The following is a 14,219-nucleotide window of genomic DNA, read 5'->3' on the forward strand; positions in this document are numbered from 1 at the left end:
TTTGCTCTGAACTCTTGCAGCCGTTAGTCGTGTATCGTGGAACCTGACAACCAGTAGAAAATAAAAACATAGCAAATACTACAATTCGTCTGTAGCACGGTGTGCCTGACTCCCATGTTTCGAACAGGCTAAGTGTCAAAAGTGAAGGAAACAAGACAAGGAATTGAGACAGGGCACCGAAAAATTGGCAGTGCCAAAAAGGCAAACGGGATTCACGAGCCCCCCAAGAAACACCACAAAGACCTATGCAGATCCATTCCAGGGATCAACCAAGCAAAGGTCTTTTCATTCGGAAGGGTGGGAGGGGACGCTTGCGGCACCCATGGAGCAAGGGCCTTCCCGCCAATCGTGCCGCCTGCCGTACTCCGGGCCGGGGATGGAGGGATGAGATGTGAGATGAGAACCTTGGTGGTGGTGGTGGTGGTGGACGAGGTTAGGTGGTTGGTGGATGGTTGCGTGATCGACGAACTCCGAGTTCGACTGGAAATGGTAGGTTTTCTGTAACTTGAACCCTCTTAGTTCCTTGAACCCCGAGGCAGCGTCTGTATCATGAATCAGCAAAGTCAGTGGTAGGGTAGACTTAAATAAACAAAAAACAACCAAAAGAAAAGGACGGTTATGCAAGGCTAGCCCTCTGTCAACATTATTCAAACGACATGTCCATCGTATTCGTGCACATCTAGGCAAGGCAGAGCCTAGGGCTGCCGTGGTTGCAGAGGGCAAGGGGGATGAATAGTGCAAAAGAAGATGCAAAAAGGATTACAGTATTACGATTCGACAAAACGGTAAACAACGTTTTGCCCGCCAAGATGCAATAAGGACGGTTGGCGAGGCTAGGGAACAACAAGGTGACATTTTTGTGGGAATATCGGGCCGGTTTCGTTTAGCACCACCGCTCATTTGTCTCACCAGCGAGGGTCTTTGTTTATTTTACAAGCATGTGTATTTATTTTCAGGCCAAATATGGAGAGCATAGCCTTGTATTGGTCCCCACATGACGAGCTAACAACGAGAAAGAGACGTAGGAAAAGGCAGAAAAATAGAGGCGTGTACTTGCGAGCTGGAGTTTTAGTTCAGCACAGCAAGAACCAAGCGCGCGCTAGCAAGGGCCAACCCGTGGTCTGTACTCTCGAGGGTTGCAGGGACAATAGGAAAATGCAGACAAACCCTTGCTGTTTGTTCTCGTCGACTGGTCATCGATTCCTAATGGTATTGAATATTATATGCACGGGAGGTGGGGGGTTCTTCTTTGCCATCTGTTTGCCGGACAGGACACAATATGGATGATAAGTTTGCAGCGCCAAGAAATTTTTTATATACTTTGATCTCTTTGGTTTTAGTTTGGGTTGGAGGCGAGGGGGGCGAAGTTAGTTAGTTGGCTTGCCCGTTGAACCGGTAGCTAGGTAAGTCAGCAAGCTATATTTGGGAGGGTTGGTTGGTTTGAGGTCCCAAATGGGGCCAAGAAACAGATCTTGCAGATCAGGGTTTGTTGTTGATCTCCCCCCGCCGCCCCCGGCGGCAAATATTACTACAAGGCGTGGTAGTGATCATGCCGGAGACTTCGGCAAGATTCTGGAGCCCGACAGCTTGATTAGGCCTGTAACTTGTAAGCGACATTCCAAGAAAAGAAAGAATCGACAAGCTGACAGGTCTTGACAGCAACCAGTCTTGCCTCCCACGAAATAAAACGAAACATTGGCTGTGGGAGACAAAGTCATGATGGATGTCGGGATGTGGTTTCGTCTGAACGATTGGCGCAGTCAGCTCGCGGCCCTAAAACTCCGGTTCGGGCAATACCTGTCTCCTGTGATGACATTCTCCGTGAAATCTTAATTAAATGCCAAGTAATTGATAAGCCAGAGTATGCTAAATGATTGGAAGAAGGGGACTTTTGTTTTGTACAGTAAGGTTGCTGCCGTCTAGACCCAGTGCTCGAATTCGGGCTAGGTGACATGTATGGAATGAATACCTGTGGTGCTGGGATGAGATTTTGAATATTGCATCTCCTTGCCTGAACAATTGCATTAGAGCTTGGATGTCCCCAGCCGAGAATATTGTGAAAACAACTTTTCGGTACCTAGAAACGCTACCAGCTCAATGGCTCCCATATTATAGGTAGCGCCTCTCACCGTAAAAAAAAGTAAAACAGGTGCAGAAATGACATGGATGTGATGAAATGGCAATCGCGTTTTTTTTTAACGAGGTTGAGAGCTGGCAATTGAGCTGTCAAGCTGTGATGCTGGTACTTAACGTGGTCAATTATAGAGAAACATCACTTCCCCGAACAGCTTTGGACTAGGTCAGGTCGATCATGGAGCTACGTATAGTAGCTGGTAGGTGGTACCTTTAACCTTGTTGCTTGTTGGTATAAAAAAAAAAAAAAAAAAAAAAAAAAAAAAAAACAGCCACGTTATACGCGGCTTCCCAATCTTTGTCAAATCCAAACCCCACCTTTTCTTCCCAATTTCTAGGTATGTTTGATATTTGCGAATCATTTACGATAAGTGATATCACGTTCGTTAATAACATCCAGTTATTTTCGTTCTTCGTCTCTTTGTTCTTTGGACCCTCCCTGACTAACACCCAACGCTCTGGTTTCTAGATCGATCGAAGCTAGGGACTAATAGGAAAAAAAAGAGGGAAAGAAAAAATAAAGACAGGATGACGCATTCCGAATACAGAATCTTTTCTGACAGGAAACCGATCAGCCGAGGCAAAGTTTAGTTTTTGTCCCGGTTGACGTTGCCGTCCCGTAAATCGATTTGAGACTCACTCGGAAGGCAGGCAGTCAAGTCAGGCTGGGCTTGTGCTTGACTCAACAAGGACCAACCGAGTTCTTGTTTGTTTGGGTGAATGCGGGTGCGGGTACGGGGATCATGGGCAGAACAATTGCGATGGACGCACGCCAGTCTGATTTGGGAAGGGACCATCCGCTTTCCTCCAATCGATTTCTGCTTGTATGAAACAAGACATTACCCAAAACGGAAGGATAATTGCTTACCGTACGGCAGCTTTAGATCGTCCATGCTATCTATAGAGATGGAGGAACCAGGTAAAAATGATGGGACTGAAATAAAAATGGAGCGAAAGACGTACTATAGAATAATCTGAGGAGGCAGGTAAGCACAAATCTAAGCCAACATCGTATAAAAGTCGGATGATGAGTACAGCAACTCATGTACGTGGTTATAAGGCGATTTCTTTGCTGACCTTTTGTTGCTTTGACAGAAGGCCAAATAAATAAATAAAAAATGAAGAAAAAGAGGAAAGTAAAATAAAAATAAAGAACATAGCTACGCCACGCTGACTGCAAAGAGACTTGGTAAAGACAGATATCGCAAGATTGATAAGAGCTAGTAGAGTTAGTTTGATCGGTAGCTTACTACTTTACAGTAGTGGCGGGTATCTACTAGGAGGTACGGGTACCTTTGCGGTCTATTAAGGCAGGTTTAGGGCACTTTAGTCAGGTCCAAAGAAAATCCGACCCACACAAATCTCTTCCGAAGCCGACACACAGCAAAAAGTTCCTTCGCAACCTGGTCATGGAAGGTGGAGAAAATTGCGCCCAAAACCACTTGTAGCGCTTGAACTCCAGGTTAGCCTCCCCGTCACATTCAACACTAGCCCAGAAATTAATCAGTCATTCGGATTCGCATCACGAAACCAATTGCCGCAACTGCAAGATTCATTCATTTGGTGTTTTACCGAGAGATACAGGGGAAAGAGCTTGACAGCAGCCAGCCTTACTCTTTCACCACTACCTTGGGCTCATTATTTTCTGGCGGGGGCGTTTTTTTTTTTTTTATACTCTCCTTGGGGTTTCCTGACGAACCAAGCGTTGTTATGACCTGAGCCCCGCGGAATTTCCTTGCTCCGCTTCCCTCCCAAGCTGATTTGATTTCACTGAAGAGGGCCGGATTCGAGGCGTACGCACAAGCAGCCACACAAGGTACGTTGCAAAAATAGAGGGGTGGGAGTAGATAACGAAGAACAAAATCGATGATCCGTGTTTGCAGTCTCTCTCCCCTGCAACATATACGGCGGCTGAAGGTAAGGCGTTTTGTTCTTTTTGGACAGACACGACGCCAAAGGCTGCAGGGCGCAAAAAAAAAAAAAAAAAATTAAAAATTAAGACAGCAAGAAAAAACAGATTTCCTCACTCGCACACGCTAACCCGCGTCCAGAAAGGATTACCAGGCCCTGGGCAGTCAGACATTCCTACTGGATTAAAGACAAAACACGGTAATACAGAAACACACGCATGCACGAAATACGCCGTCAATAAACCTTGGATCGCAACCTGCTCTAAAACGGCCTATTACCGTTGACGGCTCGGCGGTTCTTTTTTGGCCATGTTCGTTGCAGCCCTAGCACGCCTCCCTTCAACCCAAGTGCTTGCTGGTCGCTCTGCATCTAGGCAAGGTACCTAGATGCCTGCCTGCTCAATCACTGTCTTCTTTGTTCGTCTGAAGAACCTGGGACGCATAACGTAAACCGCTGACCAATGGCGCTTCCTATTCCGGGAGCTACAACGACTCGATTTCCTTAGTATTGACCTGTTTAAAGTCATTCTTTTATCCTCGCCAACCCCTGCACCCAATTTTGAACCGATGACGAAATAATATATAGGTAACGGAATATTATAGACAGCCGATACAATTTCTTACTGTCGTCTGATGCGATAAGCACGGCGATGGACTGCTTCCGTGCCTGCTACTACGAGTTGGCAGCCCTTGTATCGGACCAAACCCCTTCGAGGTAGGGCAGTGGATCCAACCCGACATCGCAACGTCTTCTTTACAGACTCGAAACATTTCGCTGCCAATTACGTTGATGTTTTTTTCGTTTCGGCCGGTCTCTTTCTGGTTGGGAAAGGCAGTACCCGCCAGATATCTGACTGCTTTGGCCGTACCATTAAAGAAAACCCGAGTCGTGGTACGTGCACCAGTCTGATCGCTGCTCATCCATCTCTCGGTCCTGTGCTATACTTGGATTTTGGCGGGGAGGTAGGGAAGGACAAAGAGAAGGAAGCACGAGCTTTGCCGATAGAACCGTCCATTGTCAACGCGTGGGACTTTGATGCACCTTTTCGACACTCTCTTCACTTTGCTTTTTGACACCCCCCCCCCCTTTTTTTTTATCTCTAATTCTTTTTCTTTTTCTCCTCTTCTTGCTAGTGGGCACTGGTCCCGGAAGCTAGTGGGTTCTCTTCTAGCCCCGGCAGTGCTGCTTCGTTTCGATATTGCAAGTGGCCTGTGCAGGCACTAGAAAACCAGAAGCCATCACTGACCCTCCCAAATCTCTCCTTGCTCGCCACTTGCTGCACCAGGAGCCTTGCATTTACTTCTGCATGAAGTTCCTCAATCACACTTCGTCTGTTGATGCCTGAACTTTTAGTATGCCGCAATGTGAAGTCACTACCTTACCTACCTAGGCATCCAAAGGGTTCTCTTACACATCAATTCCTGCCTGCAAGTATTCCTTGCTCATCTTTTGCTCAGTTCCGCCCACTTGTGTAAGATAAACATGGCCCCGCCTCCACACCATCTTTTTTTATAGTCCATAGCCTTGCAGCATCCACGCCCCCTCCCCTGGTTCCCAACTACCCAGTTTTTGCTATAAGCTATAACGGGTAATCTATACACGCCCCCCCTGACCCTTGCATCCTATACGGCAGGCGGTCAAGGTCCACAACCAACACGCGCTTGTTGGCCGCCCATGTCTTTTCTTGTCTTGGGTATGGCTTACATACCTACTATACCGGGTAAGGTACGTACCTTTCGTACAGTATCACTTACGAAATAAATAAATAAAAAAATCAACCATCATCACCATCCTTGTCCTTGCCTGCCACGATCATGGAGCCATTAATCTCACCCCCCCCTTTTGAGCCCTGCCGCTGGACTGTGGACTCCACTGTAAAAGGCATCCACAGGCAGCCCCGCAGTATTGGCGGTGTTAGTCTCTCCAAATATCTGGTAGGCTACGCCTCGGCCACCATGACGCGAGCCCTACATATGTCCTTGCTCCGCTTTGCGTCTTTCTTACAACCGACATATATGTGAATGATGGCCGCCCTTCCCCTCTGAACCGTCATAGCGCTGAACATTTTTCGGAGGAAAAGTCCGTTCTCCTGCATGTAGGTTGGTCTTGCGGCAGGTCTTATCATCAGTCGCCCCGTCCTGTTTAACATACACCTTTCAGCTTTTCACCTCGTCTGCATCCGCTCGATTGCGTGCCGTCCTCTCTTTTTCATTTCCATCTGCTGCCGCCCGACGAACTCACCACCGACGCAAGGTCTCTCTACTTCAGACCAAAAGGGTTATTCTTTTTTGGTATCCCGACTATACGGTTCAACGGCGGACTGGCCACTGCATCACAGGCCACGAGAAATTGAAACGGCGGCAATTCATCACCGCCGTAGCAGCATCCAAGCCAAGGGTTGTTCGAAGCCCTTGCTACATGATATGAGAGCAACTCGGAGATCCATCGATATTTGAAACAAGAACGACCGTCTGTCAGCGGGATCCTCTGTCACGATGTTTTGTGCATACTGTGGACAGAAATTTACTCGCAAGGAGCATTTGGAAAGGCACATTCCAACCCGTGAGTAACTGTCTCCAGAGGGCAGGCTAAAATACGACATTGGCCGTGACTAAACAATTCATCCAGATACGAATGTGAAGCCTCACAGATGTACCGCCTGTGGCATCTCCTTTGGCCGGAGGTAAGTGGCATTGGGGGAATTTGCCAGCAACAACTTGACCAAGGGTTTATATGTACAAGTGAGACTAACCAAGAAGCAGGGACCTACTCACGAGGCACTACCAAGCATATCACGAGGCCAGAGATCCAATGGAACCGATACCAGGAAGCGCGCCGCCAGTTGCGGGACGTACGCCGATTGCTTGCCAGAATTGCGCAAACGCAAAGACCGGGTGCGACAAGAGGGTGCCATGCTCAAGATGTGCCGAGAAGAACCTCGACTGCGCGGCACGGTACGCGCGGAGGTCTTCCAAGGCCGCTGTGCGGGCGGCGCAGGCGAGCGCAGCCTTTCACAACAACCAAATATCAAATCCGACGACGACAGCAATGCACCATCCGCAGCACCCGCACCATCACAACCACGTACAAGTAGTAAACCCTGCCATGATGGAGATTGATCCTGCCATCCCCAAGCAGGAATCTTTGGTCCAAACTCCAGAAGGGGTGGAACCACAAGCACTCATGGAGACTTCTCGCCTTCACACCAGCCCACAGCAAAAGTCGCCATTGACTTCACATCATCAAAGTCCCTTAGAATTTCCGTCACCCCACCCTCGACCAGAAGGAATGGAGGATTTTATGCACCTTAGCAACGATTTTTCGGGCACGGAATCTCACTACAACGACCTGATGATATGGCCCGACTATCCTTTGGACCTGGAAATGTACCCCAGCCAAATTCCGATGGCCCGACCAGATCTGACTGTGCAGCCCTTTGCTGATCTGGGAAGCGAGATCTCGTCAACCTCAGAACCGATGGCGACTTCATCCTCCCGGGGCTCCACACACACACGCGGAACAAGCATTTTGTCGACGGCAGAATTCGAGACGTCAATGAAGCCAACCGATCTAGCAGTCAGCAACACCCCCACAGGCAACTCAATAGCAGAATTCGAGGTTGTCATAGCTGCCGAGGCAGCGTGGCCATTAGCAAGGTGCAACCCGCCCATTTATTCAAACACTTGCCCGAGAACAGCAATCGTACACCTAGAGTGTCTCGAACAGAAATCCAAAGTGGAGGGGACCTGGAGCTCGTTGGAAAAGTACATGGAGCAAGTTGACTGGGATGCGGCAGACCTATCTTCTGTAGTTCCTATCACCTCGAGGACACGTGATAAGATGCTTGCCATCACGCAAGGGTTTTTGCACAAGGCTCTCGACATCCATCGAGGAGGTATTACTGGTTTCTCTAACCAGGGTCATCACCGCCCGGGTGATTTCAACTTCATCGTTCTGCCTCCTACCAAGATCCTCGAGTACTTTCTACGCAGCTACATTCGCACGCTCTCCCCGTACTACTCACTCTCCTTAGGAAGCTGCGTCGATCCAAATGAGATGCTGCGCAACAATCATGCTTCCACTTTGTTGGTGCTTCTCATGATTGCCCAAGGCGCAGCAGCCGTGCCAATGGCTGAGGCGCGATACCTCTCAACTGGCTTGGTAGAAACATGCCGTATTTCGCTCTTCGACATCATCGAGAAGAACGTGGAGTTGTCAGCCGACCCCACGGCGCTGAGATGCGCCCTTCTATTTACGTTGCTAGGAGCATGGAGCGGTGACAAGTGGCTCATGGACATCTCAATGGGTCAAAGGGGCATGTACATGTCCATGGTCAAGCATGCTGGCATGATGGACCCTCAACCGCCCATGATTCCAGTTTTCACAAACTCAACCAGCGCTGAGCTGGAGTGGAGGGCCTGGTGCCACCGCGAATCTCAGAATAGGTACGTCGCAATGGATCAGCTTACAGCATGTGCAAAGCCATTTGTCGCTATTGTTACTCCCGCCTATCTGCAGTCATACCCCGGCTGACATTTTCTAATCCTTTTGCAGACTTGTGTACAATTGGGTAATGATGGATCAGGAGCTTAGCCTCTTCCATGACACCTCTCCCTTAATGTCAATAAGCGATCTTCTGTGCCCGTTGCCAGGGCCTGACGAACTTTGGAGGGCACCCAACTCCGAGGTCTGGCTGTCATCTGTCCAGTCCCTGTATGGTGGCAACAACGTCAACGTCAACCCACAGCTACTCTCCGCACCATCTCCCACGCCATCGTTATCCGACTTGTTTCAGAGCTTCTTACATGATACTTTGACACCCGGCAAGAACAGCCTGTCGCCACAACATCTTAGGCTCCTACTCCACCCATTACAATCACTTCTCTGCCACCTTCGGCAGATGCTGTCATGCTTTCCCGACGTCCCGTCAACCCGACGCACAACATCTCGTACCGTCACTCGGGCCTCTACACTTCTGAGGCTTGAGGAGGTTCAGGCTTTGTTGCAAAGATGGTACGAGCTGTCGATGGAATTCTCAAAGGAGAGCCCCGACTGCCCCATCACCCGTTGCAACATGGTGCTCTACCATCTCATCTCCCTCAACGCAGTAACAAACTTCCCAGAAGTTGAGCGCCTCGCCCGTCGCGAGGGCTTTGACGGATCCTACTGGGAACTGTCCATGCGTCACAAGATGTGCATCTACCAGCGGGAGGAAGCCGTCTTCCACTGCGGACAGGTCCTGAGGCTGGTTCGGTCGATGCCCCAGGATCGTCGGCCAGTGTGGTGGAGCGCGGCTGTCTACCGGGCCGTCCTGATACTATGGGCCGACTCGATGGCCAGGCTAGACCCCAACATGAAGCGCGAGGATACGGTCGGTCCGTCTTCAACTCCCGCCGCCGCTACAACTCCAGGACCTCTAGTCGCCGTTGATCAAGTGACTCCCGAGAACCCAGCAGTAATTGCCTACCTCTGGAACAGGGAAGGTGTTGCGCTCCTCACAAGAAGCGATGGAAGGCCCGTGAGCCTCGACAACCCAGCTGAGGTGCTTGCCTACGGAGTCAAGGAGATTGAGGATGCCGTGAGCATACGCTTCAGCGATGGAATCAAGAGAAAACTGGCCTCTTTGTCCCAAAACTGGAGTGTTGGCTCGCCATTGGCTGGGTCTACATAAAAAAGCGCTCTTCATTTTTGACACAAATCACTCTCTTTCCGTCTTTCCTTCCTTCTTCGATTCTTCATTTGGCTGTCCATACTTGGTCCACAGTCATCTGGCATCATATTGCATACATGAGCCTTGGGTACTTATACGGTTTATTATTTCACTGTCACTATATCATGGTTTATCCTTGCCTAGAGGTAGGCGCATCTTTTTTGCCTTTTTGGAAATGGGGGGGCTTTGGGGGGTTTACGTCACGCCAGGGTGGTCATATATATGCTTACCAACCTGTGTTTTTTTTTCCTACGGTCTTTTACTTCCTGCCTCTATTTTTGTTTCATCATTTCTGCCAACCGATGGTAGTTTTTAAACTTTTTTTTTATTCTTCGCTTCTTCAAGTTAATCATTCCATGATTGGACCAATTCTGTACATAAACTTTTTATTCTTGTTTCCATATGGAGTTTCTGGCTGCGCCAAGGCTCTCTCTGTTCATATTTGGAAGCGTGGACATTACGGTATCCCACTGCACGGAATACACATCGTTTCACTATAGAGCTTTCAACAAGGAAATTTAAAACAAAGGTTACTTACCTAGACAATGCTCCTCTGGCAAATCTCGATTACACGCACACATACAATCTCTCTATCCGCCACTCATCGCCTCGAACTCCTGCTTGGACCTTCGTTGTCGGGTTGATTGGTTTCTGAAGAGATTCCGTCCCGCTTCTTTTTTCTGCCATTTGTAAAGCCAATTTCACGAGCCCTTGAGTAGTGAACAAACTCGGCTCCTGACGGCATTGGTTGCTGCGACGACGTCGTCGAAGCTGTTTTAGCACAGGCGGTGTCTTGTTGGAAAAAAGAGCGAAAAAAAAAAAGAAAACGCCCGTTCCTACCTGGTCAAACTAATTCACACCCCGCAGATCCTGTCTGCCTAAGCCTAGCTGTCAAAGATGCATGTCTCAAATGTTTTACCACCCTTTGGCACTAATTCCTTTTTTTTTTTCTTTTCTGCAGACTCGAGGCGTGATCAAAGCTCTTTTGCCTTACTGCCGCCGCCGTGAACTTTTTCCCCCTCACAAAAGGGCACTGACTGATCACCACCTTGTTTTATTTTATCTTTATTCTTTTTTCTTTCTTTTCTTCTGGTGGCCAGAACCTAGTGGGTGTGCATCCGCTCGAGTCGTGGGAAAGAGGTGGAGGGGGTGTGCCTATTTCTGCTTTAAACTTTTGGCCTCATTTGGATTTTTAGCCTACCCGACGAACCGGGAATTTTGCGCAAGGCTATGTAGAAGATCTGGTGATGTAGGGCGCAATGATTACTCTGGGGGGTATTAAAGTTCTTTCGCCCCCCCAAAAAGTCCGAGTCACTCAATCGTCAGCCTATCGTGATCTCGTGATGAGTTAGTTCTTTTTTTTTTTCTCTCTCTCTCAGCATTCTAACCCCGCTAGTCCATCCATTTTCTTATCAATTTTTTTGTCAATGCTAATCGGTTTCCCCCTCAGTATCTCGTAAATCAAGGCGAGGTTGGGGTCCTGTATGGTGTTTTGGAGCTTATGTGATATCACTTGACGGGCTAACCAACCGTACCCGATGTGGCGCAGCAACAGAAACCCCCCCGCCCCCTAGCTGTGAGGGCTTTGACTTGCTCACTCATGAACAGACTAGACTAGACTAGACCAAGGACTAGAACTAGAGAAGAGTTGTTCTAGTTCTAGCTTCTACGGAGTATTTGGTCCTTTTTCTTCAGTCTTCCGGCCGGCAGAAACAAAAAAAAAAACGACGAGAAGAGGGGCTACCCCTTCTAAAGAGTTCAAAGAGTCGATAACATTCCACTTTTTCTTTTCTTTTTTTTTCCTTTTTTGAGTTGGGAAGTTGGGAACGTCGCTCGTAAAGGCCGCGCGGCAAAGCAAGCAAAGTTTTTGTGGTAGGTTGTCGCCAAGAGCAGTGGATGTTTAGGATTTTTGTTTTCCCTCTTTTTCTATTGTAAAGGGCGGAATCCCCTGCTGAAGTACAGCTAGAGAGCATGTGCGTGCGTGAGACCATGCCTGTTTATGGGTGCAGAGATGATGTGATATTTTTTTTCCTGTGTGTCGTATTTTCTTTGTCCATCCTTGCAGTCGTATTGTTGCCTATTACCTCCCCCCTTGCTTTGTTGAGCTTGTTAGTCGCAGAAGATCATCTGAATCTCTCTAAGCGACGGCTAAAGTGTTGGTTCTGGGATCGGTGTTTGCCGTCTTTGTTATGAGATTCGCTCCTGACTATCCTCTCGCTTACAGGGAAGAGACCCCCAATTCCAATATCACAGGCAAGTGAGTCAACTTTCTATCACGTTATGTCTCTCGCTTAAAACGGGCCCCTTGTTAGGGACCTATGCAGCCGCCCTGCCTATGCTTGATAACACGGGTCCTTGCAGAAGATGTTATGCTGGATCCCGTTCTTTTTTGTTTGTTGCTCCCCATCTAACCTTTTGTGCCTTGCAGACTTTGGCAACACGCCTCCCCCATGTTTCTCGTTGCAAGGGTGGGTAGTAATGGTAGGGCTGCATGGATGTTTTTTTTTCTTTGGGGTGGTGCCGCAACAGTCAGCACTTCGTGAACCCCTCACTCGCCCCTTCAGGAAGTTGTGACTCCAATAGTCTTGTTTTTCCCCTGGGGGTTTTTTTTTTCGTTTGAAAGTGCTGTTTCTTTTATGGTTGGTTTGTCGACACCACCACCCCACACACAACGGTCGACGAGCGTAGGCGTTTTTTATTTGTTCGTTAGTCGGAGCGGCACAGCAAGAAAAGGACGGGAGGCCTAGGCCCGTGGCGTGATTTGATGTGATGAGCGTCATCGGGTCGGGCCAGTAATAAGCGACCAGTTGCTGCTTTGCATGGGACAAGGTAGTTGAGACTCTTTTTTTCTCTTTTGGTGATGGGTCATAGATAGAAAAAAAAGGGGGGCGTATGCCTAATGCAAGCAAAACTTCTTTCTTTGTCGATGGTGTTAGTTTTGTTGAGTCTTGGCGGTGATAGGTGATATCATTCCCGTGCGGCTGCAGCCAGCCACGATGTAGGAACGCATCAAGGCCGGAGGGCTTGCGGTTTGGAGGCTCTGGCAGGGTTTCCTAGTATAACCTTCGACCACGGATGGTCAGAGTGCACATTCAAGATAAAGAAGGTGAGCATATGGGTATCTGAGGCAGAGTCTCAGAATCTTGAAGTCAGGAGGTTTCCAGGCATGTTTAGGTAGTCATGGGAAAGATATCTATCCCTATGGTTGTTGTTTAGATAGGTAGGTAGGTAGTTAGGTAGTGGAGGCGGTAAGGATTACAGTGGAAGTTGCGGCAAATTTGGTGTCATGAAGTCGCATAGTGTAGGGTTTTGTTTGTTGGGTACTAATCGTAATCAGTCAAAACTGCAGTGTGTGCCATTCCAGTTCAAAGCTTCCATTATCACGGGCTAGTCTATAGCCAATTTTCCTATATTATCTCCTACTTATAATATATGTTTGTGGTAAGGTCTATATTCAATCTGCAAGTTGCCTATTCGGGTAGGCACCTACCCTGCACGCCATTAGTTTGCCACACGTATACTGATATGTTTTGCGAAGCGGTGACACAAACTATGTCATGTGACTAGCCTCAAAACAAAAGTATACACCCTTGAAGGCAGGCGATTACGGGAGTATAATGCTTCAAGAAGGTACTAGTCTGTGCAAGATGTGTTTGTGCAAGTCCTGTTATAGGTACCTACCTGCCTTCTAGGGAAACAAATGCCCGGTTCCTTCCCCGACTCAAAGAGTTTCTCGCCAAGTCTCAGACCCGTGACCTAAGCTTGTTTCAATCGGACCTCCGTTGGGGCGACCATATATGAAATTCCAATGAAATGCCTACATACCTATTCAGGGTTATCGATCCAGCCAGTCAGTTGCCCATCAAGCTCGCCCTCGGAGGCCGCGAAACGAGGATCAGTAGCAATGTTGTGCCTGCAGATCAAGTCCCTGCAGTTTTAGGTACGGAGTATGTCTCTCGCTTGTCCGCTCGCACCTAAACGCAAGCGCCCGCGTTTATCCTGACGCCGGTCGGTGCCTCGTCTCTATCTCAACAACGCGAAGTGCCGCCCTAAGTCCCGAACTATGGCGCAGTGCCATACCATCCAAGTGCGGTGTGCTTCACCGCCTTACTTTTGCTAGATTAATTACAAAAGTGGCTTGCTGTAGAATTTCAGCTACATGCGTGTATTCTACGTCGATTACCCCTCATGGCCGTGGCTGCATACCCTAAAAAGCAAAAAGGGACGTCGAAAAGCAAAGTATCTAAGGGCAAAAAAAAGTTCGTGAAGTAAAAAATAAATAAATGTGGTCCCCCGGACTTCGCGACTTCGGTCCCCCCGCGTCACACAAGGCGGTTACCGACGCCCGCCCTTCCCACGGACTGTTTCTAGTAACCAGGTCGGCGGGGGGATTGTCCTGACTTCCCCAACTAAAACAGGAAAAGGAGTAAGATGCTCCCACGGACTTGTTGGCCTTTGTGCATAT

General features: G+C 48.5%; 2 protein-coding genes across 2 annotated transcripts; one reads left to right on the forward strand and one right to left on the reverse strand.

Moving 5' to 3' along the window:
• Positions 1-6,181: 6,181 nt before the first annotated feature.
• On the forward strand, positions 6,182-10,248 carry PgNI_07634 (uncharacterized protein). Its single transcript, XM_031127644.1, has 4 exons — positions 6,182-6,606; positions 6,673-6,727; positions 6,807-8,489; positions 8,599-10,248. The coding sequence occupies exons 1-4, from the start codon at positions 6,540-6,542 to the stop codon at positions 9,713-9,715; spliced, it is 2,922 nt and encodes a 973-aa protein (XP_030981368.1). The 5' UTR covers positions 6,182-6,539; the 3' UTR covers positions 9,716-10,248.
• Positions 10,249-10,361: 113 nt separating this feature from the next.
• Positions 10,362-10,744, reverse strand: PgNI_07635 (uncharacterized protein; the record flags this gene model as incomplete). The annotated part of the gene is made up of 2 exons (XM_031127645.1): positions 10,595-10,744; positions 10,362-10,505 (listed from the first exon to the last, which is right to left on the reverse strand). A coding segment is annotated over exon 2 (138 nt), but the record flags the coding sequence as incomplete, so codon positions are not given.
• Positions 10,745-14,219: the final 3,475 nt, after the last annotated feature.

Source organism: Pyricularia grisea, assembly GCF_004355905.1.
Source record: "Pyricularia grisea strain NI907 chromosome Unknown Pyricularia_grisea_NI907_Scaffold_4, whole genome shotgun sequence".
Classification (NCBI taxonomy): domain Eukaryota; kingdom Fungi; phylum Ascomycota; class Sordariomycetes; order Magnaporthales; family Pyriculariaceae; genus Pyricularia; species Pyricularia grisea.